The sequence below is a fragment of the Cervus canadensis genome, chromosome X (genome assembly GCF_019320065.1).
Source record: "Cervus canadensis isolate Bull #8, Minnesota chromosome X, ASM1932006v1, whole genome shotgun sequence".
NCBI lineage: Eukaryota > Metazoa > Chordata > Mammalia > Artiodactyla > Cervidae > Cervus > Cervus canadensis.
In genome coordinates, this window is record NC_057419.1 from 13802200 (window position 1) to 13829427 (window position 27228).

The window sequence follows — 27228 nt, forward strand, 5'->3', positions numbered from 1 at the left end:
GGAAATGTCTGCCCTCTAAGGACAATCTCAGATGGCTGTTTCCAGTCAAATGGCCATGATATTCAAGGGGCCAGATGTTCGGCCACCACTAATTGCTACAGCGTGAAAAGACAAATTGACTGAAATACTCAGTCTTTCCAAAAGAATAAGCACATATGGATGCTACATCAAAAAGGGAATGGGGAATCTAAACAAAGTTGGGAAGACTCTCCCTGACTCTCTACATAAAAATCACATATTCTAGAAAGTAAGTAGGGAAACATTTCCCCCACTCCCCATCACTCTGGAGCCAGACGGGACCTTAGACACAAACTCATTTGCTTTCTCATATAGAGCTGAAGAGATGGAGCTCAGAGAAAGAGAGGGACTTGTCCCCTAATCACAGAGCCATCTAGTGAGGACTGGAGCCCTCATGCCTGAGTTGAGTGGATTTTTTCTTTACCCATTTCACCACTGATGCCTTCCTCAGCGATCAATGCAAAGAAATAGAGGAAAACAACAGAATGGGAAAGACTAGAGATCTCTTCAAGAAAATTAGAGATACCAAGGGAACACTTCATGCAAAGATGGGCTCGATAAAGGACAGAAATGGTACGGACCTAACAGAAGCAGAAGACATTACTTTGCCAACAAAGGTCCGTCTAGTCAAGGCTATGGTTTTTCCAGTGGTCATGTATGGATGTGAGAGTGGACTGTGAAGAAAGCTGAGCATCAAAATTGATTCTTTTGTACTGTGGTGTTGGAGAAGACTCTTGAGAGTCCCTTGGACTTCAAGGAGATACAACCAGTCCATCCTAAAAGACATCAGTCCTGGGTATTCATTGGAAGGACTGATGTTGAAGCTGAAACTCAAATACTTTGGCCACCTCATGCGAAGAGCTGACTCATTGGAAAAGACCCTGATGCTGGGAGGGACTGGGGGCAGAAGGAGAAGGGGACGACAGACGATGAGATGGCTGGATGGCATCACCAACTCAATGGACATTACTTTGGATAAACTCCGGGAGTTGGTGATGGACAAGGAGGCCTGGTGTGCTGCGATTCATGGGGTCGCAAAGAGTCGGACACGACTGAGTGACTGAACTGGACTGGGCTGCACAGGTTGAAATTTTGCTTGCTTTGTAAATATCAGAAGCACTATCAGGAAGCAAGGTCATATGTCAGTATCTGAAAGACTTACCTTCACATCCAGCACATGGAGCTCCACCCTCACCAAGCTCTCCTCTTCAGTAAACATCTCGATCCTGTTGACATGGCTGAAGTCAGCTAAAAGAGCCACCAGGTTGGTTTTGGTGTTTATGACGTGGCTTATGCCATAGCGGGGTCCCACCAAGAGGGTCACTTCCGAGCGCTTTTCCGCCTGCTGAGAAAGACACGTCCATAAAATTTAAAAAATACTAGACCTCTGGCAATTCCCTGGTGGTCCAGTGGTTAAGACCCCATGCTTTCACTGCCCGTGGTCCAGGTTCCATCCCTGGTTGGGGAACTAAGATTCTGCAGTTTTCATGATGTGGCCAAAACAAATAAATAAATTAAATAAAAATGAAAATGCTCTGAAGCACCAGGCATAGTTGAACCTGAGAGACATTTTTCTAAGATTACATTTTCTTTAGAAAGTATTCCCGGGTTATATTGTACTAAATCACCCAATTAGAAGAACCAGATATATGATTACAGCAAGGCTCTGATAAATTATGAATAATGTAGGAAGTAAATGTTATCATAGCATGCATATTCATTATCATGAGAGGCTATCAGAAATGAGGATATTTTTTTCTCTTTTTCAAATCATTCTGGTCCAATGATTTAAAAGGAGGCCATTGTGAGAGTGCACCAATTCTCTCGGCTCTTCATATTTCCTTTTCTGGGGCATTCTGCAGTGGTGTTATCTAGTTTAACATTTCTTCTGATATTTTCAGACTAGGGTGCAGTCAATTAGAAATGAGGGCTGGAAAAGATTCACAGCTGATTTGCTTTTGTCATCAAAGGCTGCTCATTCAAGACAGCCTAGGCAGTGACATTTTGAAGGCCTCTGTGACTTCCACAAAAAACCAAGAAAAAGAAATTACCACTAATGTTGCCTTGAACACACGGCCCCCATACAGTCGGAGGTCACTGAGGAACTTGAGATAATGGACCTTGGCTTGCAGTGCGGAGAGCTGAGGAGAGAAAAGAAATCTCAGGTGTTCACTCCATCAGGTGTGATTTTGTTTCTGCTGGAGACTAGCCGAAAACAAAGGCAAACGAGAAGGATGCTTCCGCTGCCAACAGATGGGGTGTGACAAGGGCTCTTCATGAGGAATGAAAGTAAGCTGATTAAGGGCTGTAACAGGACATCTAGTTTAAAATTTTTTTATTTTATTGGTGGCGGGGGGAGTGGGGTGGGGGTGGGGTGGAGTATAGATATGCTGGGCCAGGGCATTCAACAAGTCAGAACAAGATAATAAAATTCTTCACTGAAATGGGGTGTGCAGTTTGTGGGAGCTCTTTTGAATACATACCTTCAATCCATAGAAAGCCTTTTAAACAGGCTCTACCATCCCATCTTGTTTCTTCCAGTCTTTGTAAGTTTTTAGGGAAAATGAGCTTTCTGAGCATCAATCATTGTGGAAATATTTGAAATTCCTATCTAAGTCTCTAGCAATGTAATTCCAAGAATCTAGTGAGTTTCATAAATGATTGACAAATGAAATTTTATCCAGTAAAATTGATCCTTAAGAAGACTTAAAAATGTAGATTCCCATATCCTAAAAAAATACTTGATTGAAAAAAGTCCACATTTCAATGTAAAATATGATATAAAACTACTATATAAATATAAAATAGATAAACAACATGGTCCTACTGTGGATAATAGGGAACTATATTTAATATCTTTATAATAATCCATAATGAAAAAGAATCTGAAAACAAATATATAATGTATATACACACACATATACATATAAGTGAATCACTTTGCTGCATACTTGAAATATTTTAAATTAACTATATTTCAATAAATCTTTTTTAAATTTAAAAAAAATGAAAGAAAGAAAAAAGTCCACATTTCACAACAAATATTCCAGAAGAGTTTATTAGGGGTGAAATTTTCCAACAAGGTGCAGAATATCAAGTGGCAAGGGTTGTAAAACTCTTGTTTTCAACTGCAGATAACTTGCCAACTCATTTGTTAACTGTACCTCAATGCGCTATCCTTCATATAATTGTAATTTAGGACCAATCATCCAGCCTACTTCTTTCAAAAGTCCAAAGCACTTTGCAAATTGAGGCGAAAGCAAACCACTCACTCTTAACTAGAAAAAATGACCTTTATAGAAGGACAGTGATAGACCGATCTTAGAGCCGTTATCCAAATTATTACAAAACCAGTAGGCCAGGCTTGGGGGGAAACAAATCACACCAAGTCAATTAAAAGAAAAGTAGCTTTGGGCAAATCAGAACTGACATTTAGAACATCTTGACCCATGACATCCTGCTGTATTTCCATAGGCTGAATGCTTACAGAAACTGAGAAGTAAGTCAAAGGTGACTGGTAGTGTATCGTACTTGATTACATGTTTAAAAATAGTCATTAGGGTGATGAGGGAGCAGAAATAAGTATTGTTAGCCAATAAAAGGACTTAAAACCAGATACTAAGATCAAGGAACTACCCACATAAATAATTTGTACTAGTGTCACACATATATCTATGGCCAAGATCATTGAGAAAGTGTTCTTGGGTTGGCAGGCTGCCTTCAGTTTTACAGTTTACATAAGGCTCCTTCTCTCTCTAGTTTCTAAAACCTTTTGCTTTTTATTATAAATAAACATAACTCTCTATTCTGACCAACAGTATATTTTTAAATGTCCTTTCTGTTTCTTCTACTAGATTAAAAGAAAGAAAAAAAGATTTTAACGCTAATGATGGTGAGTGACAGAACTGAACTTATCTTCTTTCTAAAAGTACAATTCAGTTCAGTGGTTGTCAATTGGGGTGATTTGGGCAAAATCTGGAGACATTTTTGTTTGTCATGATTGAGGGGATGGGTGCTGACATCTCGTGGGTAGAGACAAGAGATGATGCTAAATATCACACAATGTGCAGGACAGCCCTTCTCCCCAGTCAAAAATGATCTGATCCCAAATGTCAAGAGAGCCAAGGGAGAGAAACTTCGTTTTAATTAATGTGGCATCAAGTCTGCAGGGACCCTTACTGACTGCTGTGCACTTAAGCTGGTCTGAGTGGTAAGCAAAACTACGATGAAAATATGAAATTATTAGGCAATTCTGTCCTCTAATCCCAAGGTCTTAGAGGCTTTGCAAGGTTCTCCTGCATGCACATGTGAACGTGCACATACTCTATACAATAAGGAGTCTATAGTGTGCAAGGAATAAAGAGGTCTCCATAAGGATACTTATTTTTCATTAGTCTTAGAAACATGTGAATAGTTAAAGTAAGAGAAGGTTATATAGTGTTACAGCTTCTGAAAATCTGGTGCTAAGTATTTTATTCATGGGCTAATTTTAAACATTTTAAAAAATGCATGCAAGCCTCTCTCTTTAAAATCCATTTTCTATTAAGATGCAAATGTGATACCTTTTTACCGGGTGGTACCAAGTTTTGATTTGCTTTGACAAGGTGTGAAAGTGCTTTCTTTATGTTCTTCTCTTTCATGCTTTGCAGCACAGCAGAGGGAAGAAAAGTCTCTAATCCCCATTCTTTTCTGCAATAAAGAGCAGATCTTTAATTTCACATTCTTGTGATGATTAGTTATCTAAGACAAAATGGCGCTCTGATGTTTGTTGGAACAAACGAATTCTTAGTAAGGCAGAGAATGGAGACCAGTCCCCAATTAGGGAAGCAAGCTTTAATTTACACCCAGGAAACATACTGTTTGATCATTAATCCATATGTTGGCATTTTAAAAGAAATATATTCCTCACTGTCCAGAGAGGAGCATTTGGGATCAATGGAAATTGAAGAGACACTTTATCCATCCCACCTCTGAGTCTCTTAAAACTCATTCACAGGTCTGAGTTTGTACTTCCAGCAACTTTTCTCCATACCTTTGTTTATTGTCATTGTCACCTCCCCCTGTCTGCCCACGGTCATCTTTATTCTCTTAGAAGGATGAGTATACCTCCTTCCTGGTCCCAAACCATTCTTTCCTCCCCATCTCCCTCACCAATGGTGATTTCTTTAGAACAACACAATTCTCTTTTCTCCCACCCAGATAATGTCTATCTAACTCCTTCCATCAATAGTTCTTGCTGAGGTGGGGAGCAGGTTGCCGGTATGGAGTCAGGGTAGGGTTCAGGACCCTTAAGTGTGTTTGGTACTGAAGGGGAGATATAACCATCTCTCACAGGTGTGGCTATGCTAGGAAAAAACAAACAATGAGACTGGGTTAGTATATTCTTGCCAAAAATCTATTTCTCCAACAATGACTAGAACCCTATCCTAAGACGGTTTCACGTTTTGAATTCTAGGAAATTTATCCTGATTGGTCATGTGCCCAACAAGTATCTTTTAAATTCTATGAAGACTTTTGAGAAGGTTCTGGTTATTTCTCCTGCTCCAGATTCTCTCTAAAGAAGAGTAGGAAGTCAGCCTCCTTCCACTTGGCCATTCACGCACTTTTCCTTAGTTAAGATGGTGTTTCTCATGATCACCACTTGCTTCCTCCTCCTCCTCCTCAACTTGTACTTATTTTCGCCCATCATTTGGCACTTCTTATGGGCTACCTTGTAATTCTACTTATATCATTATTTTACATCATTATTTTTCATTCTATGTCTTGTCTTTATAATCAGATCACAAATTCTTCAAAGGTTAAGATAATAATTTAAACTTAATACTATTTTCTATTCTCCTAGTAGAAATATCATATAAAATGCTCAGTGAACATTTGTTGTGTGAATGAGTTAATTAATGAGAACATTAATTAATCATCACAGGCTCTGCAAGATTCTTGGGCAAGCTAGGTATCTCTGGAAGTTGTTCACTGTACCATGTCCAACCTGGTAAAATGTGGGTACAGAAAGTAGGAACAGAGATGCATTTTGGTTGTCTGAAAATCATCTCAAGTTGTGCAGGCCACCTTTTCAAATGGGATCCAATTTCATCTGTCCCCAAAAACCTCAGAAAGGGGATTGGGTGAGGGTGTGAAGGGATCCACTTGGGTGTGAGACCTCTTTGTGAGCTGAATCTCTCTTGGATTCCAGAGAAACCAAGAGAGAAAGAAACAAACTGTCTGCAAAAATAAGTGGACTGAGATTGGAAGACCTATGGTCCTCAAGATGCACACAAGGATCTGTCCCTAGGCAGCGACAGGACAGCTGAGGATGGCAAGATCAGGGCACTAGGAGTCCACAAGCTGGAAGCTCTCATCTTCCCCCAAAAAGGCTCTCAAGTCTGCTGAGAAGAAGCCATTTTGCTATGTGGGAGGGTCAACCTACCACTGTGGAACCTGGGGAGCCAGCCCATGGGAAACCTTTTTTGGGATGGAGGGTTTCAATCAGCCATATGCCACTTGGAGGTGGAGCAGACATTAAGGCTTTCAGTGTTACATGAAGATGAGGCTTCAGCCCCACCATAAACTTTGAAACACGACTATTGACTATTTCTTTTTCTTAGCATTAGAGCTGCCAGGATTAAGAAAATGGTGGCTGCTTTAGGCAACTGGATCACCTGCCAACGGGAAGTGTCAGAGGGTTCGCTTTTAAAGGATAACTAATATAATCTTGTCAACTGAGGGCAACATAAACTGCTTTTTTCTAAGTAGGTGGGATCTTTTCCAGCTAAAGAGATAGTATGCTATTGTAAATGCCATATTCAGCAAGAGAAGGCATTTATGTTCCAAACTTTTGATTCATGAAGCAAAGTTTGTATGGCATCCTTTCCCATGGTGTCACAGTTCTTTATTACCAATACCAACTTACCTGATTATGACTCAAAAAATTACTTTTTATACGGCATTTTGATAATCCAAAGGTAATCTCTGGTTATGCACACCATCTTCGAAACACAGGTCTTCAAATGATCACACAAACGACAGTGCAATGCAGAATCCCACCGCCTTGGTTCAAATCCTACCCTCCCTAGTTAATAGTCAGTGTGATTTGGATAAGTTACTTAACTATTCTCAGCTTGCTCATCTGTAAAATGGAGTGACAGTTCTACTGATTTCATAGGGAGGTTGTGGGAATCAAACAGCTTAATGTCTGAAAAGTGCTGAGACCAGAGCTTGGCTTAGAGCCAAGTTCATTTAGGAATTTTAAAATGTATGTACACTTCATTTGCAATGTGACTTTCAATTTAACCATAATTCTTTGAAGGTGGATTACAGAAGAAATGGTGTCTTCCACCGAAAATGAACAGAACATTCATATATTTTCCCTCTGGTTAACAGATGCTCTGCCACAAACAAGATCAATTTTGGAAATAGACATACACATCAAAAATACCCTTGGGCATTAAGGAGACAGCATCTTTGTCTCCAAAATGGTTTGGAGAGTCAGCACTTACTCGATGTACTTGAGGGAGATTTTCTGCGTTTGCTTGGTGGTCACGGTTGCGATGTACATTTGCAGCGCTGCCAGCCTCAGGGCTATGTCATATTTCAGCTCCGGCCCAAACCTCTCCTGAACGACATCGTTACAACTCTGAAAAGACACCAGCAGAGGGCGCAGCTTGTCAAAGGATGCATCATGTGGCCTTAGAGTGACACGCATTTCTTCTGTGTCCCACCTTCACTTCCACGTGAAAGTGAAGTGACAGTGTTAGTCGCTCAGTTGTGTCCGACTCTCTTCGACCCCACGGACTGTAGTCCATCAGGCTCCTCTGTCCATGGAATTCTCCAGGCAACAATACTGGAGTGGGTTGCCATTCCTTCTCCAGGGGATCTTTCCGACCCAGGGATTGAACCTGGGTCTCCTGAATTGCAGGCAGATTCTTCACCATCTGAGCCATGAGGGAAGCCCAAGGCAAGGGGCTAAATGTGGAAACATTTCCACTGCTGCTTGGAATCAAGTCAGTATTTAAGTCTACACACACAGACCACACAAACATTGAACATTCATCACGAGCGAGCTGCTAAGTAAATATTTAGCTTTTTGTAAAAATAATGAGGAATTTAGGAATGGAATTCCCAAACACAGGTGTCATGACTGAAAACGTGAAACCCTGGTAGCATGATGTGGCTTCTGGAACTAGGCTATCAGGATTGGAATCCTCGGTCCCAATCCTCTTTCTCCACTTTCACCGTGTGACCTTGGGCAAGCCCCTTAGTTGTTCTGTACCTCAGTTTCCTCTTCTGTGAGTTGGGGATAATACTCCCCATTCACTGAACTGAAACAAGGATTAAATAAGCTAACAAGGTAAAGCCCTTAGAACTCCATCTGCTATATTGGAAGCTCTCACACATGTTAAGAGCTGTCATCATCAACATCACCCTCTTCCTAGCATCCAGAGGCGCCAGGGAGGCAGAATTAGAAGGCGATGGAGAGCAGCTGCTCTGAACCTACACCTGCTTGGGAGTCCTGGCTTCACTAATGGCTACCTCTGTGTATAACCTTCAAGCAGTTAACTTTCCTCTTGCAGCCTCAGTTTACTCATCTGTACAATGGGAATTCATACTAACACCGTGGCCGGAGTAGGGAGGGGGGTGAGGATGAGGTGAGATGCACGCTTTGTCAACGTGCCTTGGTGCACTCAGTGGAGGGTGGCTCTGGAAATTGCCAGTCCGTTCCAGTGGGCACTGCCCTCACTGTGACTTTGAGGGAGTCTCTTGGCTTTACTTTGTTCACGTGTAAAAGGGCAACGCCTACCTCACAGGGTTTGGGGTAAGCAACAGACTGAAGAGGTGCAGAGAGGGTGCTGTAACATGCCAAGTCCTCCAGGACCACAGGGTTTGAGGGTGCCATTCTCAGATCCTCATGGATCAAACACTGAGCCGAATGGTGATGAGAAACATGGTCCCACATAAGCATATTATGCATGTGTGTTTACTTATCTTTGTTATGGGAAACTAAACTCTTGGGCTAGAAAATACAGGTAGCCTCTTTCTCCCTTCTTTTATTCTTTGCCTTGCCTCCCAAAAGATTTCAAACAGAAAACTGTATCAGGACTTGCTTGGCTCCTTTCTGAGATAAGTACACTTATGACCACTTCATGCATTGATTTGACTGAACAGGAACATGTACCCTCGCAAAGGTCCATCTAGTCAAAGCTATGGTTTTCCCAGTAGTCATGTATGGATGTGAGAGTTGGACTATAAAGAAAGTTGAGCGCCAAAGAATTGAACTGTGGTGTTGGAGAAGACTCTTGAGAGTCCCTTGGACTGCAAGGAGATCCAACTTGTCATTCCTAAAGGAAATCAGTCCTGAATATTCATCAGAAGGACTGATGCTGAGGCTGAAACTCCAATACTTTGGCCACCTGATGTGAAGAACCGACTCATTGGAAAAGACCCTGATGCTGGGAAAGATTGAGGGCAGGAGGAGAAGGGGACAACAGAGGATGAGATGGTTGGATGGCATCACTGACTCGATGGACATAAGTTTGAGCAAACTCTGGGAGTTGGTGATGGACAGGGAGGCCTGGCATGCTGCAGTCCGTGGGGTTGCAAAGAGTTAGACACGACTGAGGGACTGAACTGAACTGATGGTTTCTGCACACAGTATCTGCCCTTCGGATACCTCCCCATGCCGCTCTGGCGCTATGGAGGTATGCCCTGCCCACCTGCTCTGGCTGTCTGCCTCTCAACCCACCCTCACCCCCAAGAGTAAAGCCACATTCCCTCCCCTCCATTCTTCATATGCTTTTCCTTCTCCACTTCTCCTTAAAAATCTACGTCTATCTGGACTGGACTGGACTCTGGTTGGAAATGGGTGTGATTAGAGGCAGGAGACAGGGTGGGTCTGAAGGAAGACAGCCTCTGGGAGCAATTCCAAGCTGCCATTTTGTTTTTGTGGCGTTAGATTTACCAGTTACTTCCAAGAGCTCAGGGCTGTCCACAATGGGGCACCATACATTTGAGGGTCCAGTTAGGGTCATTTTGAGAGATAGGGTGCCAGGCCATAAAAGGCATTCAAAGAACCAGTTTTTTTGATAAATTACTTTATTTTAGGACTGCTAAAAGGACTTGCACGACAGATGTGAAACAGTATTTTAGCATAGATTTTAGAGACAAAAGCTCCAAGTGGGATCCTAGGCTCTGTCAACTACTAATCAAATGACTTTGGACCTGGCATCCCATCTCTCTTGAGTCTCAGTTTTCTTATCTGGAAAAAAAAAAAAACTTAAGCTAACGACTGCTAACTCTCAAGGTTGCTAGTATACCTGTGAGGATGTTTTATAATACGGACTGTGCTTTATAAAGGTGAGTCATCACTATCACTTCTCAGAATTGCGACTGAGGTTGTTGTTTCCCACTCCTGTTATACCCTGTATTTAACCAGACTTCTGGGTGAATTTTTTTGTCTAGGTGATTAGTCACTAATTACATTATATAATTAGTTCAAACTGATCCCAGAGAACTACTGTGACATATGACTTATACATATTTTTGGTACAAATTATGCATTTATTACTCTCAAGTACATTATTTAAAATAGTTACACATGCAAATGGCAGTCACTGATTTGCTTAACAGAGATCTCAACAGACTCCACTTTAGACCTACAAAAATTCGTTTATAATGAACATATGAGATACTAAAAAAAAAAAAAAAGATACTGCTAAGGTGTTTGAACACATTTTGTGGCCTGATTATCCTGTTTACCAATTGGTGTACCATCTTTTTAAAAACTAGACGGTGGACAGTAAAATGTCAGCAGAGCTTGTTATAATTATGAATTCGAAGAGTCTGGATTATTAGGGCTTAGTGTTATTAGATATGCTAAAATCTGTAAAATACTTCATGGTCCACTAATGGTTAAGACATTTCTACATATTATCACTATCAAAACCTCTGTGGTCATTGTCATGGCTCACCTCATCAATGGCCACTGCCCTCAGTAAGAGCTCACTAAGTTGAATTGATTTTTGGCTGTGTAATGTGATAGACACGGTTTCTGTTTCCTCTTTTGTTCTCTAGGCTAATTTTATTGCATCTATTTAGTACCTTAAAATCAACACTTGGGACATAGAACCATTCATAGGTCCAAGGACTCACGCTAGACACATACATAATTTTAGACAAACTGCATGTTCTATGATACAAGGCATTTTGAAACAGTGGTCTGAGTCCAAGATATTTTCATTTCCTATTCTCAGTGAAGGATAAATGAGATTATAATAGATTAATTTTGGTCTCTATTACCCACCATAACATGGTCCCCGCCCCCATCCCGCCACCCATCACTGGCTACTCCTTGAAGGAGTAGCTAATCCACCAGCCAAACAACACTCAAGGTAAGAAAGCAGAAATATCTTCAGTCTTCAGCTAGTCCCAGGGCAAGAGTCCCAGAAGGTTTTCCTGTTCTCAGGACAGTTCTACAGGTATAAAGGATGTATCTTTGGAATAAGAAAGATCTCCATGAACTGCATTAGACTTGAGCAAACAGACTTAAATAGAACCATGCTCAGCAGTACTCCCGGGGTACTTAAAAGGCCTCCCCTCCCAAGACAAACACAAAATTTGTGATGTTTAAATCAGAAGCCGAGTAAACGGTTTTAAAGCATCGTCTTGCTAATGGGATGAGTTTATAATTATAGAGAATGACAACTGAATGCATATCACCTTCTACAGCCATGCGCTGATAGGCACCTGTAACTATGTATTTGCAACTAACAAGCTTAAAACATAGTATATGCGATATGAGTTGCAGTGGCAGAGCCCTGGGTCGGTTCTCAGCAGGAATATGGGGAAGATGCAGTAACAGGTCAGCTGAGAATCAGGCTGTCCCGTGCAGTCAGGTCTGGGTTACCTGGCCTTTGGGGAAGAGGGAATATTGTTGAGGGGTTGAACCAAAGTTTAACATTTAAGGAAGCCGAACGCATGGCGGCTCATTGTTCTGGGTAGAAAATGGAGTGAAGTACACCACACATCTCTCTATATGGAGTAGGATTACCTTTTCCTGATGATTGCGGGTTATCTACATAAACAGTAAACATCCTACCAAGCTCTTAATACCACAGTCTCCTCCAAAGAGGTGGGAAACATTTAACAGGCCTTTGCCTGAGTGCCCTCGTCAGTTGAAATGTTCCAGTATGTTCTGCTTTTCTCCTCCCACTTAATTTCTGCTCTCCAGGGCTTATTGACCACTTAATTTATGTCACTATTCCTAACCTCTGACATTTATCTTTTCTACATCTCTCTACCAACTTCTATTTTCTTTTCACACCCAACTTTTTAAAGATCACAAAAGCTTTGAAATGTACAAGAAAATACTGAGAATACTAAAACAAATACCAGTTTATCAACTACCCAGAGTAAATGAATATTTCTTTTCTTTTTCCTACATTCTTTGCTTTTTCTTTCTTTCTTTTTTTTTTTTTTTTTGCTTTTTATTTCTTACTTAGGGCTCCAACAACCTTTGACTTAACATATATCCCCTAGCCCAAGACAGCAGCATTTTTTTTGGCCTGCTTTTTCTGTGGAGGAAGGTTACATTAAGGTTTACAACCTCTTTGAGTAATTCTAATGTAGATGCTTAAGTATTAGGTAAGTGGGTTCTTATTGTTTAATGTGATTATACTGGAAATTTAAGAGTAATGGGAAGCGGTTATAGAGAAATATAGGAATACTGCCTAAATATCAAGTGGATCAATTCCCTTTGGGACAAACTAGCAAAGATTCTCATTTCTGGAAGCCTTATTTTTTAAAAATTATATCCCAGAATCAGACAGAGACTGCAAAACATAATATCTTCTTAAAGTTTTACTGCCTTGAACTTAGTAATTCTACTACAGTGAATATCATGATGTTTCAGAACAATCTAAGCACCAAATAAATGAATGAGCAAAATATGTAAATAAAGGAGAAGGGAATTCTTACAGGAGAACGCCAATGAATAACTGAAGAAGAGATAATGGAATTAGGCAAATCATTTTCAACCATTACAACAATAATAATATTATTATTTGGGCAAGCATCATCAATGAATACTAAAATGAACAGGTGAAACGATAAAAAGGGAGTTGCAAAGTGACTTTCTGCAAATTACTTATTAACTAGAAAAGCGAAAGTAGTAATTTCTGGAAAACATCACTTAATGTGTATGTTGACAAGAGTCAATGTGTAAAAATTCCTAGAAAAAAAAAAAGAGTGTGAACCTTACTACAAAGGGGACAGAATGATACCATGTGCTTCCTGATACAACGCAGTACAGAGGGCATGGGGTCACTTGTGTTGCTTTTCTGCCCCTAGTGTGGAGCCCCATCTAATCACGAGAAAACATCAGAGAAACCAAAATGGAGGGATTTCTACAAAATAACTGATCTGCACTCTGCAAAACTGTTAAGGTTGTGAAAACTAAAGAAAGGCTGAGGTGAGGCATGCTCCAGATTGAAGGAGACTAAAGTGACATGCCAACTAAATACAAAATGAGATCCTGGAGTGGATCCTATTCTAGAAAAAAATTGATATAGAGGACAGCTTTAGGACAATGCACAAACTTTGGATATAAACTGTAGATCACATAATGGAAATGTATCAGTGTTACGTTTGCTTATTTGGTTAATTGTGTAATGATTATATTGGAAAATGTCCTTGTTACTACAAAATATACTGACATATTTTGGGGTAAATGAGTATGGTTTTAGTAACTGACATTCATATGGTTTAAAAAAAATATTGTGTGTGGTGGGGGGCGAGGAGAATGTATGCACACACTGAAGATAAAGTAAATGTGGTATCATGGGAATAACTGGTGAATCTAGGTGACGGATATGAAAGAGTTCATCTACTACTCTTGCCACTTTTTCACAAGGATGAAATCAAAATCAAGTGAAAATTTTAAAAGCACCATGGAACTTTACTCAATATTTTATAATAACCTATAAGGCAAGAGAATCTGAAAAAGTATATATATATATATACACACACACACACACACATATATATAAAGTATATATATAAATAACTGAATCATTGTGCTGTATACCTGAAACATGATATTGTAAATCAACTAAGCACCATGGAATCCTTTTATAATACATTAAGCTTGGGGGGGAGGTGAGGGACAAAGAGAAAGAAGATCCCAAATGAAAGAATTCAGGGAGGACAGTTTATTCATCCCACAATGTTAGTATGAAACATGCCCCAGTTACCACGTACCTGAACGTACAGATACTCAAAAGCAACTGGATCTCGCCTTAAAAGGTCAATTGGATCCTTTGGGACAAAGCTGATTCGGAAAAGACATCTCATCTTATGGGAGCTGGGCCTCTGGGTCACCTAGAAGAACAGACCAATGACAAGAATCCTTCAGTGCTGGCAGAAGGGTCTGTGGGTCAGAAGCAAAGGCAGCTTTCTCTGGACACTGAAGAAGGAAGTGGCTGAGGTTATTTTAGTATCTATCATCCATACTCATTCCCGGAAAACTGCACACACCTATGACTTAGGTCACATTCCCCCAAAGCAGTCCCTGAAATCAGGGACTTCAAAAAGGAACTGTTCCCAGGAGAGGCCAGTGAGGGAGGAGGGGAAGGACGTCAGACAGCAGAGGAACCAGCTCAGGTCAGCCCAGCAGAGGTGGCTGTGGTGTGTCCCAGGGGAGATTCTGGTGGGAAACTTACCCCATGGATCCCCTGGGTGCACAGAGAAGTCACTGGTTTTGGCCTCTCCCAGGGGGATATGAATTTCCAGCTCTGGACAGGATGGGTGCCAGCTCTCTGAGGGCAGTCCTCTGAAGATGCTGGCTGTTGTAAGTGACAGTCACACACTCAAGGGAGGCTGGGGGCAGGGCGCAAAAGGAGCCCCAGGGGGGAGAAGCACAGAGACTGTCCACTACTGATTTTTACTCCTTACCACTGCTATGGGTTTCTCCCTTGACTCTAGGATGACAGTAGGAATGCAAACGTCACAGTGACAACCTGCATGACATCCAACTGAGACGCTGGGGGACAATTGTTCTGGCCCATTCACTGAATCTGGAGTTCACAAGTTTCCCAAACTACCCCAATTCCTACTATGATGATTTGTTCAGATTGTTCAAAGGGACTGAAGATATACCATAGGTCCTTCAGGGTTAAGGACCATGGATCCTGTTGAGTTGCTTTCCTTTCCCCCAGCACACTGTGTGACAACTCCTAGGTCTTAAGTTTCTTAATTCTTTCTGTAACAAAAGGGAACCAGTCAATGGACAGTAGGTGGTTCATATACACATGAATGGATGAAAGACATGGGACTTCAAGAAAACAGGTAAAAAATAAAATAAAAACAAAAAAATATTTAAAAACAGAAGGTAAATTGAACTTCCCTTAAAGAGGAGATCAGTGCAGTTTTGTGCACCTGGGTGTACGTTCTGATGCACTTGCATGCACTTTCATGTACTTGTAACTACTTTTCTGCAGCAGAAAATTCTGGCAAAAAAAAAATGTTTGTGAACTGCTATTTAAAAGTTCAATTCCCTTAGAAGAACTAAGGTGGGGCATACTGTGCAGAGCGGACAAAAAGTAAATAAATAAATAAAAGTTCAAAATAGGGAGCTCCCTGGCTTTCACTGCTGTGGCGTGAGTTCAGTCCTTGTTAGGGAATTGAGATCCTGCAAGCTGTGCGGTGAAGCCAAAAAAAAAAAAAGAAAAGAAAGAAAGAAAAACATGTTCAAAAGAAAAATAGCATTAATAACAGCTTCATTGAGTCCCAGGCTTCTATGCGCACACACACACACACACTCAGAATTTACATCGCTGACTCTGCTATATAGAAGAATTTCAAAGGGAAAACACATCCCACACGTAAAGAGACAGTGGGCATCCTGAGAACCAGTAACACTGAAAGAGCTTTCCAGCTGTGGGCAGGATTACAAAACTGAGCGAACTCAGGAGCCCACAAGCTCCAGGCTGGTCATCACTGGCTGATCAGAAAGCAAACCAGGGAGGAGGATATGTGGGACCCTAAGAGAGCTGGGTGCTGGCAGGACTGCTGTTGCATGTAACAGTGACCGTTACAGGGTGTTTTGCCTGAAGATCAGCTCTGATGTTAGAAAATCAGGGGTCATCGTATCCCTGGCTCCTTTAATCAGTGGCGGAGACCGGGGTTTGAGCCCTGGGTCGCGAAGATCCCCTAGAGAAGGAAATGGCAACCCACTCCAGTATTCTTGCCTGGAGCATCCATTGGACAGAGGAGCCTGGCGAACTACTCTCCCTGGGGTCGCAAAGAGTCGGACACGACTAAGTGACTAACAGTCTCACTTTTCACAATCTGTCCTGAATTTTCCATAAGCCACATTGAGTCTATTTTTAGCAGTAGTAGGTTACACTCATTTTGGGAAATGAATGGGATGCAAAAGGATGCTTTAGACTCATTAAAAATGGCAGTCCATAAGAGGTACAGTCTCTAAAACAAGCAAAAAACCAAAATTTTAGGTAGTATGTAAATAACAATATTATTTTCTAGATAGAGGTTTAGTGTCAAACTGCTAAAAATTCAGGTAGAGTTGCTTAGCTGTTCTTTGGAGGTTTTCATCACAGGTAAATGTTTTAAAATAATTTTTGTTATTGGACATATTTCTTATACTTACTCCCCCTTTCTATCATGCCTGTAAATATTTTATGGTTCAAGTTTTCATATGTATTGAATTCAAAGGAATATAGCCAATTTATTTCAGGATATTTACACTATCAATTTTTTCAGCACTTTGTTAGTTTTGATCAAAGACAAAACAAAGCCTCTTTTAGAAAGATAAGGGAGGAATCCTTGTTAGAGGGTATTTGTTTCCTTCTAATGTTTTAAGAGGAATTTAAAAATTGGAAATCAACCTGGAATGAGAAGTTATGATTACCTAGCATCAGAAGAGATTTTTGAAAGAATCTCTAGGTGGTAGATGGAAGTTCTGGGGGAAGGCAGAAATAGAAATATCAAAAAGTTGTGGGAGGTTTCCATTAGACTTATAGTAACTAGCTGTCCATCCACATCCCCTTGGCATTTACTGCTCCAAGGTGAAGTCTGGTACTGCAAACACCTGTGACTATCTGCCAGTCCAGGGCAAACCAGCACAGCCAGGGAGTAGCTGTCCTTGGGAGAAGCCTACCCCCAATTATGGATAGGATCTTAGCAGACAAAATCCCAGTCCCCTTTCCGCGTGAGTGGGATACCTCTGAGGCGTGCTCTCTACTGGTTCCCAGTGTCCCCAGTGGGACTGAGCTCCAGCTGTCCACAGTGGAAACTGGCTCAAAAACACTCTTTAGTGGCACCCCCTTATCCCATTTCCCCTCCTATTCCTCTCCCAGTATTTCCCAGTGTCACCTCCCAAATAAACCACTGGAGTCCAAATCCTTGTCTAAAGGTTGGCTTATGGGGGAATTCAGCCAAACACTGGCCTTTCACATGTGGGATTCTGTATATCAGGGGTTGTTCCCCTATATGGCAAATATATCAAGGGTCATTACCCAATAACGACAAATATATCAGGGATCATTCCCTTATAATGATGAATATATCAGGGGTCGTTCCTCTATAATGACAGATGCCATTCCCCTATAATGAATAAAGAAGTCATCTGGTTCCAAGCGTGTTTTGGTATAACAACAAACAATAATAAACAATTAGATGAAATTTAAAATATCAACAGGTAGATAAAAATACAAGGTCAAGTTTAGAGAGAGGAATATAAATGAACACAAATACTGACTTTGTAAGAAAGTCACCACATTAAGTTTTACTAAATCGAGAGAGTTGAGGATATCTCCAGGTCCTGATGTGTGCCTTTTAATTGTGCGACAACCAAAACACAACCAAGCGTGATGACACTTTTTGCTACTCCATCCATGTGGGGGTGACTTGACTGCCTGCCTCTCCTGGTGTCTGCTCACACCCCTGTCCAAAATGTTCCCCCTTCACTGAACTCTCCTACATCAGAGAAATTTGGTGAAATCCCTTGTACATCCAACAAAGACCACACCTGTGTGGAATCACAGGGAAAGTCACAGCACTGTGCTTAATTCAGCAGCCAAGCAGCCTGCCTGGTTCCCCAGCTAACAGATGGGGGTGGCACCTTGGTGACTAGGAGCTGGGACACACTGAAAAGTGAAGTCGCTCAGTCGTGTCCAACTCATTGTGACCCCATGGACCGTAGCCCACCAGGCTCCTCCATCCATGGAATTTTCCAGGCAAGAGTACTGGAGTGGGTTGCCATTTCCTTCTCCAGGGGATCTTCCTGATCCAGGGATCGAACCTGGGTCTTCTGCATTGCAGGCAGACGTTTTACCATCTGAGCCACCAGGGACACATTGGTGGGTCACATATTTATAGTGGGCAGGACTGGGTCAAGGATTTCAGGTTTCCAGAAAAACTCTGAGGTAGGCACTCTGAACTTAAAAGAAGGAAATACGATTTGGGCTTCATTTAAATAATCTCAGAAAGCATTTCTTTTAATAGTTTCTAGAGCTCAACTAGCGGAACAGGTGAATAAGTCATTGCCATCATATAACATATAATTCTGCACAGCCACCGCCCCCAGTGAGTCACCGCTGAGCCTTTGACAGTTCTGCTTGTGAGACCAACTGACAGTCCATGAAAAATTGACGAAAAGGGAAACATCACCTTGAGGTGTAAAATCCATTATGAATGCCAGTGCCTCCTTTAGTGGGGCTGCCCAGGGCTGTGGGGAAGGCACTAAAAAGATTCAGGGACAAGGGAGCTTGGGGCTGGGTGGCCTCTGCTCGGCCAGGCAGCATGGACTACGGGCAGCATTCACGCACCTGAGTTAGGGTCTCCTGTTCATGAAGCAAAAGGAGCTTCGTTCCGGCCCCTTCCGTCCTCTGCTCCAGCATGAGGGAGAAATGTTCGATGCCTTTGATGGAGAGCTTCTCTTGAAGGGTTAAGATGACATCCTTACAGAGGAAACATTGAAGACACGTGATCAAAATCAAGGTAGCCTTTTTAGATTCCACATATAAATGACCTTATATGCAAAACGTAAGTAGACCCACAGACATAGAAAACAAACTTGTGGTGATCAAAGGAGAGAGGGGGGAGGGATAAATTAAGAGACTGCAATTAACATATGCACCCTACTATATATAAAATAGATAACCAGCAAGGACCTAGTGTATAGCACAGGGAACTCTGTTCAATATTTCCTACTTATCTATAAGGGAAAAGAATCTGAAAAACAATATACATAGATATATATCTATACATATCTATATCTGTATCTATATCTATAGATATATACATGTCTATATCTCCCTACATAAGTGAATCACAGTACTGTACTCCTGAAACTAACACAAGATTATACATCAATTCTACTTCAATTAAAAACCAATCCAGGTACCCTCCGGAGTTAGTAGTCAAGATAGTCAAGGAGTTTACCATGACTAAAAAGTATTGTACAAATAGGCTAAATTTTCCGTTTTGTACCTTTGATTCTTAAGCTTGATGCTCCAAAGACCCCCCGAAAGATACAGATATGGGGCTTTCTTTCTCTGCTTGCCCTTTTCCTGGCCTCCCCCACCACCCCAATTCTTTATGGACTTCAGACACGGAGAGGCAGTCAGGTGCATGGCCGGAAGAGGATCTTACCTATCACCTAAGGTCTTAGAGAGCCTGGCCACAGATCGCACAGTGAAGTTGGCTCAGACAGCCTCATTCTAAATGGGGAGGCAACTGAACCACCCCTGAAAGCGGTCTACCCCAGGGCTTTCCAGCCCACCACCTGTTTTTATAAAATAAGATCTGTTGGAACCCAGTCTCACTCATCGCTTTATGTCTGGGCTGCTTTCGTGCTCTGCCTGGGCAGAACTGAAACTGGTGGCAATGGTGACTGTGTAGCCTGGGAAGCCCCAAATATCTGCTACCTATCTGGCTCTTTACAGAAAAAAGAAAAAGCTTGCCAACCCCTCTGTAAGTGCACGTGGTGGTGGTAAGGAAACGGGTTCTGCAAACAGTTGGGTTTCTACCCTGGCTCTCTTCTGTATCAGCTGGCAGTTTAGGGCAGGTTACTTCACTTTGAGCTACCTTAGTGTCCCTGTCTGTCAACCAAGGATCATAAAGATACCTGCCTCGGAACAGATACCAGGACGACACGAGTTCATACATAGACAGCACTGATTATAGCACCGATGGGCACACAGTCAGGGTACCATGTTGATAAAAGAAATTTTCACATAATGAGGTCTTGGGAAGTCATGCCAAGTTATGCATGAGTTAACCTGAATTTTGCTAACTCGAACAGTCTGTCTGTGGCCTATTAAACATTGTGCACCTGCTTTAATTATTAAAGAAAAGGGCCCATCGACCAGAAGTCATGAATGCCCAGGTTAAAAATAAAGATGAAATGGATTCTTTCCTGGGATGCCAGTGCTGGTCTTTCTTTGATGATAAGACTCCCTACCTGGGTGCCAAGGCCAGATTGACTCGTTGTGTATGTGCTGGTCTGGGTTTGTTTTGAAATCATGAAACAATGTATTGCTGACCTGTTTAATGTTCTTTTTCTCTGACAAGATATAAAACTGTGCTGAAAACCATGCTTTCCCTAAAGCATTCTGGGAAGCTGACTTCAGGTCTATAGTCCTCAGTTTGGCTCAAATAAAACGGTTTTCTATTCTAATTATTGATTGTTGATTATTTTCATCGACACTAACAGTATACATATATCAGCTTCTATTTTAAATCTCTGAGGAGGGTAGAATGAACAAGCTGTGTCAGCAATCCTTTATAGGACTAAACACTTATGGTCAGAAAGGTGTTCTATACACAAGCACAAGTGTACTGTAATGCAAACAAATGTTGTCAACCATTACATTTTCATGTACTTGAAAACTAGTAAGTGATCTCTCTTCAAAGATAATTAATACTCAGATGCTGAAAATCCCGTAGAGCAGTAGTTTTCCACCCAGAGAAATTTTGCCCCAAGGCAACATTTGGCAATTTCTTAAGATACTTTTGGTAGTCACACTGGGGTTGGGGATGCTATTAGCATGAAAGGAATTATCTGGTCCAAAGTATCACCAATGTCAAGAGAGAGAAACCCTGCCACAGAGAAAAAAAAAATTTTTTAATTGATCTTTCTTGAGGTTTTGATTTTTTTCTGTGGATCGTTTTAAATTTCTTCTGGCCCCTTTAAAACAAAGATTCCCATAACTACTTACCAGGGGAAGAAAATCATTCAACAGAAATTCCATGACTATACTGAATTTCATAAAGGGATTCTCTTTCAGAATTTTTGCTCAAGTCTCAGAAAAAGACAAAACCAGCCTCTGTGTGGCAACACACCCTTTATAAAACATTTTCCTGAATCACCAGGAAGGACATGTGATAGCAATAACATTACTCTATTGTGAATCTGTAAGCAAAAATTTTGGCAATTTTTCTTAAACAGGGTCATATCCCTTTCATACCTATGCTATTTCCATTTTATGCCTACCAGTCTGCATCTATTGTGATAACAAGGCTATTAGGCACAAGCTAAGATAACTTAAATTTGATGTGAATTCTTTGCATTGCTCCCCATCTTCTCACTGTCATCTGCCATTCTCAGGGAAATCAAACCTCATCTGGGGTGGGTTCCTATAATATAGAGGCCAGAAGGAATTAACAACAGGGCTCTCTCTTTCTCTTTTTTTAGGGCTCTCTTTTAAATTTAGATTTATTTCAGTTAAGTTATATTCAAGTTTTATATTCAAGTTATATTCAAGTCTTCACCCATATCTTCAGATGGGTAAGGGGTCCAATGGCAAGGAGCTTTTCTGACCAGTTGGTATCACAGAACAAGACACAATATCAGAGGGAGTGCCTCTTTGGAGTTAGGTCAGCGGTCTTCAAACTAGAGCCTGGCCATTTCATTTCAAATGTGGCCATGGCCATTTATTTACATGCTATTATCTGTGTAGTAAAGGACTAGTCTTGCCTAAAGAAAGGTTTGCTTCTTTGCCCCTGGCTCTTGGCTCTTTAAGCTTTTGGCAGGTCCTGCTTGATAGGGGTGTTTTTGTTCACTGGGGCGTCTTGGGCTACAATGGACAGTCTATGCGAGCAATGGGATTTATGGTGGGGGCCTTGATTCATGTGCCCAGCTTATGTCTGGAGGGGCAGGTACTAAGGTCAGCCTCACAGGTGGGCTGCTGTGTTTAACTGGCCAATCCCCAATAAAAATTCTGACCATCAAGGCTTGGGCGAGCTTCCCTGGTTGGCAGAACTACGTGCGCGTTGTCATAGGTCAGTGCTGGGAGATATAAGCATTGCTGGCACAACTCCATTGGGGAAGTATGGCTGCGAGCTCTCTGCTGCCCTGGGCACCTTCTCCCCTTGTTGATTCTGCTGTAATAAACTGTAACTGGGAGTATACCAATTGGCTGTGTTCTGTAAGTCCTTTGAGTCCTTCTGAACCTACCTGTCTCTGGCTGCTTTCATGGTACAACAACTGAGTCAAGTAGTTGCAGCAGAGAGCAGCTGGCCCACAAAGCTTAAAATATTCACTCTGCAGTCCCTTCCAGGAAAAGTTTGCTGACCTCTAAGTTACTTGATCAATAATTGGAGACACATCTCCCCATAAATTGATTTTGAGTAGGAAAAAAAGGAAAAGGACTTTTTCAGTCATCACCACTTAAAATTAGCAGTCTTATACAAAGGGAGTTAATATTTCATCTGCAATGATTTAAGGGTGATTTAAATGCTCCATCATCAATCTAACATTGTCTGCTCTATTACCTGCTAAATCACTACCTATTTAAAGCAATTCAGAATAAGCTGCTTGTGGTAGCATAGCAATAAGAATGCACGGCAAGTTGGCCTTGACAGAAATGATTCCACTCATAAGGTCTATGCTGATTAATTAAAAAAAATAACGAGAATTAGAGGCTGACTATTGATAGACATTTTTAATACAAAGTCTATATTCTCTTGATACATTATTATACAGCTCACCACTAGGTACCTTTTACTTTTACCTCAATAAAATCTTTTTTATTGTGTCATTTGAAGAAAGCCTAATTTAGGCTGATGGAACATTAGGGAGGAATCAATTTCTGAACACACTTTTGCCCAATAAAATAGTGAATATGCACTTTTTCCCCCCAGGAAGGAAACATGGGGGAAAAGAATCCATATGCTTTGTAATAATCCCCATTAGGGAGAACTCACCTGTGGTTCTGAAATAAGAGGATTGCTCTGTGACTCCTCCTTTTCACCCTGCCCTAAAAGCACGACTCACTTCTGCCTTTTTATGTATCGTTTCCATGAAATTGGTTACAGCAATTCAAAGTAAATGTTATCTTTACATTATTCTATCCCTTATTTTTGCTGGACATTAAACTAGCAGGCATTTAATTAACAGCTAACATCTTAATCTTCTCTGTGGCTGACATGGCTGAGAAATCATGCTGGCTTTGGGCAGGGTGCCAAGGTTTCTTGGTGACAGTCACACTATTTTAATTAATTTTCAGTTGCATTAAAATGACTAGTCCTAGTATTTCATGACTGATAGCATATTATATTGGTTTGCAACACAGAGCAGAACCTTCTTTGTTTAAATTTTTTGTTTGCGTCTGTATTTAAGTATTCACACACTACAGTATTTGGAAACAACCAAGACAATCTCAGATATAAACAGATAATTATAAATGAAGCTATACTCACACAAAACTCACAGTGGGACTTTCATGTGATACCTGGCAGTCTCCAGGTACAGGGTTCAGTGGGTCCTCTTACCTTTATGGAGGTGCTGGAGTCAAAGCGAAATGATTTGGTTTGCCCATTTTCCAGATAGACTTTCAGGACATTTGGCATAAAAAGAAGTGAATTATCCTTAACAGTTTCCTATTTAACAAACAAACAAAAAAAGAGTCACACGTCAGTCAAATTAGGATTCTGCCCCTTGTAGAAGCAGCAATTTATTGTAATCACAACATTAAAAAAAACAAATCAAACTTTCTAAGGCCAACCAAACTATCCCTCTGGTGATATCTGAGTTCAGTTGTTTATAGCAAAATTCTTCTCCTCTAGCTACAGATAACTCATTTGATTCAACTGAAAGACCTTTTCCCATCAGAAGATCAATCAGATGAGGCTTTATTTTAAATTAATTTAAATCAAGGCCTCCCATTGGAAAGCACAATAACAGAAATAATTGCTTTGTAATTAAAGCACAATGTTTGGGACCACAAGGCCAGACTTTAGCAGAACAACATGTCTTGAGCAGAATCAGGACCAGAAATGATGATATTTCACATGATGCCTGTTGGCAAGAGTCATGATGGCAAATCATAAACATTAATAAGCTTCAAGTTTAAAGTAACTTTATGAAATGATTTTTAACCCACTTAGACATGTTCCTTGGGCTTCCCTGGTGGGTCAGCTGGTAAAGAATCTGCCTGCAATGCTGGAGACGTGGGTTTGATCCCTGGGTAAGGAAGATCCCCTGGAGAAGGGAAAGGCTACTTACTCCAGTATTCTGGCCTGGAGAATACCATGGACTGTATAGTCCATGGGGTCACAAAAAGTCAGACATGAATGAGTGACATGTTCCTTAAACTTCAAGGGATATATGATGTAAGGCATAGTTCCGGTGAGGCAGAAAAGGAAAGATGACCTCAACAGAAGTAGGTCACCTTTATTCAGGCAAGGAGGGGTGACAGTCGGCCTAACGACCAGGCTGAGCGCCGACAGGGAACAGGGAGGCTTCATACTTATAGGGAGGTTTGTGGAAGCGATAAGGGAAATGTCACTCAGGCGGGATATTTTGAGTATTCTTTTGTTGAGATGACATTTGTAGTTGGGCAGGGGGTGATAAGTCTTCTGGGCGGGTGTAGGGGGTGGTAGGTCTCCGAACAGGGGGTGATAAGTCCCAGATAGATGCAACCGGCCTGGAGCATCAGGGTGGAACTAAAGTTATACTTTGTTTTCTCCAAAGTTAGATGATTCAGCAAAGAACCTTTGAGACTGTTGTTCTCTTTTCTAGGCCCAAAAGACTCCTTCATATGAGGAACAGGTTAGTGTGTTAAAAGAATAAGACATTGTAACAAACAGATAACTTAAAAATAAGTCAAAAGAGACACTTGAAACACAACCAAAGTAAACAAAAGAAATGTATTTCTTTGAATTCTCTTTAACTGGAAGTAGGGAGGGATGAAATGGGGAATAAGTAGCCAAGGTGGGTGAGTTCCACAAACACGTGGTTGGTCAAGAAGTCTTAGGAGTGGAGGGAAAGCCAGCAATCATGAAAGCGTAAGTCCCTTGTATTACAGATGAGGAAATGGAGACCAGATGGCCACAGATTTGCTAACGTCCATCAGTTGGTCCATGAGAATTCAGTTTCCAGGTATGCCTGAAACGCGCTTCGGCCTTTCACTTCCTATTTCTTTCTCTGACTCCCCTCTCCTCCTCTCTACTCCTGTGGGTTTCACACATGACTTTCCTGCTGCCTTATTCACTGAGTGAGTGAGGCTTCATGTCTAAAAGAAAGGCCACACAATGACTCAGAAGAGCAAGAGGAGGCTGGAAAGGAAGCCAGTCACAAAGGCTGAGCAGCAGACAAGAGACTGAATGTCCCTGCCATGTTCAAGCCTGTGGTTAGTCCATGGCGGATGAAGGAGATGATCGACCCCCAGAGCTGTCATATCCTACGTCCAAGCGGAACAGACGCAGGGCAGCAAGTTTTGGAAAGAAGACACTTGCACCATGAGTGCCTTGCCAAGGATCTGAAGGCTTGTATCTTCCAATTCACATCCTGGACCACCCTCATGGAAGAGTCTGTGGCCCATAGCAAGTATATCATGGATGCCATTTTATCCCTGTGAGGTTACTTAAACAACAAAACCTCAACACCAAATGCTGGCACTTCAAAGGTCCAAAAAAAAAAGAGTGCCCTGGAGGGTAGCTTTCTAAAAACTAAAAACACTAGGCTTTATTTTTGGGGAAAAAACTGAAAATAAGCATCCTATTGATAGTTGCATTATTCATTTTGAAGATCAATTATGTGCCTGAGTAGTCATGATTTCTATCAAGACTTACTGATGGAGGTCTGAGCAGTATTTCCTCAGTCCTGGTTGAATACAGAAGACTTTTCCATCATTTTAACTTCTTTCCATTTTGATTATTTGAAAGAAGAGAGACATTTTATTTTGGATAAGAATTAGAGGAAACCCTTCTCAGACTATAAAAAGGGCTGTCACATGGAAGAATGCTTAGTTGGCAGAATGGGGAGAAGTATGTGAAAGTTTCAAAGGGGCATAGTCTACTCAACAGGCGGCAAGGTCAGAGATCTCAAATCAAATGAATTCCGTTGCAAAGTAGTGAGGTCCCTAACCCTAGAAACATTCAAGGAAATAATGGACTACTATGTATTCTGGGTTTGCAAGAGGGAACACAGCCGGGGCTTCCCTGGTGGTCCAATGGTTAAGAATCCACCTTACACAATTAAAAAACAAACAAACAAAGGAATCCGCCTTGCAACACAGAGGACACGGGTTCAATCTTGGTTCAGGAAGATTCTGCATGCCGAGGAGGAGCAATTAAGCCCGGGGGCCACAACTACCGAGTCCACGGTCTGCGACTCCTGAAGCCCTCTGGCCTACAGCTCACGCTCCGCAACTCAAGAAGCCACCACAGTGAGGAGCCCTCACACCTCAACTAGAGAAAGCCCATGTGCTGCAGCAAAGACCCAGCACAGTCAAAACACAAAATAAAGAATACAATAAAATAAATAGATCTTTTTTAAAAAAAACGAAGAAGGAGGAACACAGCAGGCACAACCTGGTGATCTCTCAAGCCCTTTACAATCTTGAGATTGGATACCCGGTGAAAGCCAACAACCGATTGTGAGCTGATCATTCCAGTGGGGCAACTGGCTCTCTGTGAGTCACCAGTAGGTGACTTTCAACTCACCGACACTTGGCCATTGATGATGACCTCCTCGGAGAACCGTACTTTGACTGGATTGGACTTTAATCTTGCCTTTTTTGCAGCGCTAATAAATGCTGATTTGGGAGACTAGAAAAAAGAAAGAAAATAGTTGATCTGATTATTGGTAACATAAGGCCAACCTGGTAGGAGTTGTTTTCTATCTTTATTTTCCTAGATATTTAACATTTTTGCTCAAAAGGGTTTGGTACATGCCCAGTTCAAGGACTAAATATGAAT

At 41.4% G+C, this 27228-nt stretch overlaps 1 protein-coding gene across 5 annotated transcripts in view; it reads right to left on the reverse strand.

Moving 5' to 3' along the window:
* Positions 1–27228, reverse strand: part of FRMPD4 (FERM and PDZ domain containing 4) — a 514452-nt gene that overhangs the window by 13507 nt on the left and 473717 nt on the right. For all 5 annotated transcript variants that reach the window (XM_043459256.1, XM_043459255.1, XM_043459254.1 and 2 more), the window contains 8 exons: positions 26974–27078; positions 23800–23907; positions 18852–18983; positions 14266–14385; positions 7512–7648; positions 4581–4707; positions 2070–2159; positions 1181–1363 (listed from right to left, as the gene is read on the reverse strand). In XM_043459256.1, coding sequence (XP_043315191.1) covers positions 1181–1363; positions 2070–2159; positions 4581–4707; positions 7512–7648; positions 14266–14385; positions 18852–18983; positions 23800–23907; positions 26974–27078 — 1002 coding nt within the window. The remainder of the gene's footprint in view (positions 1–1180; positions 1364–2069; positions 2160–4580; positions 4708–7511; positions 7649–14265; positions 14386–18851; positions 18984–23799; positions 23908–26973; positions 27079–27228) is intronic.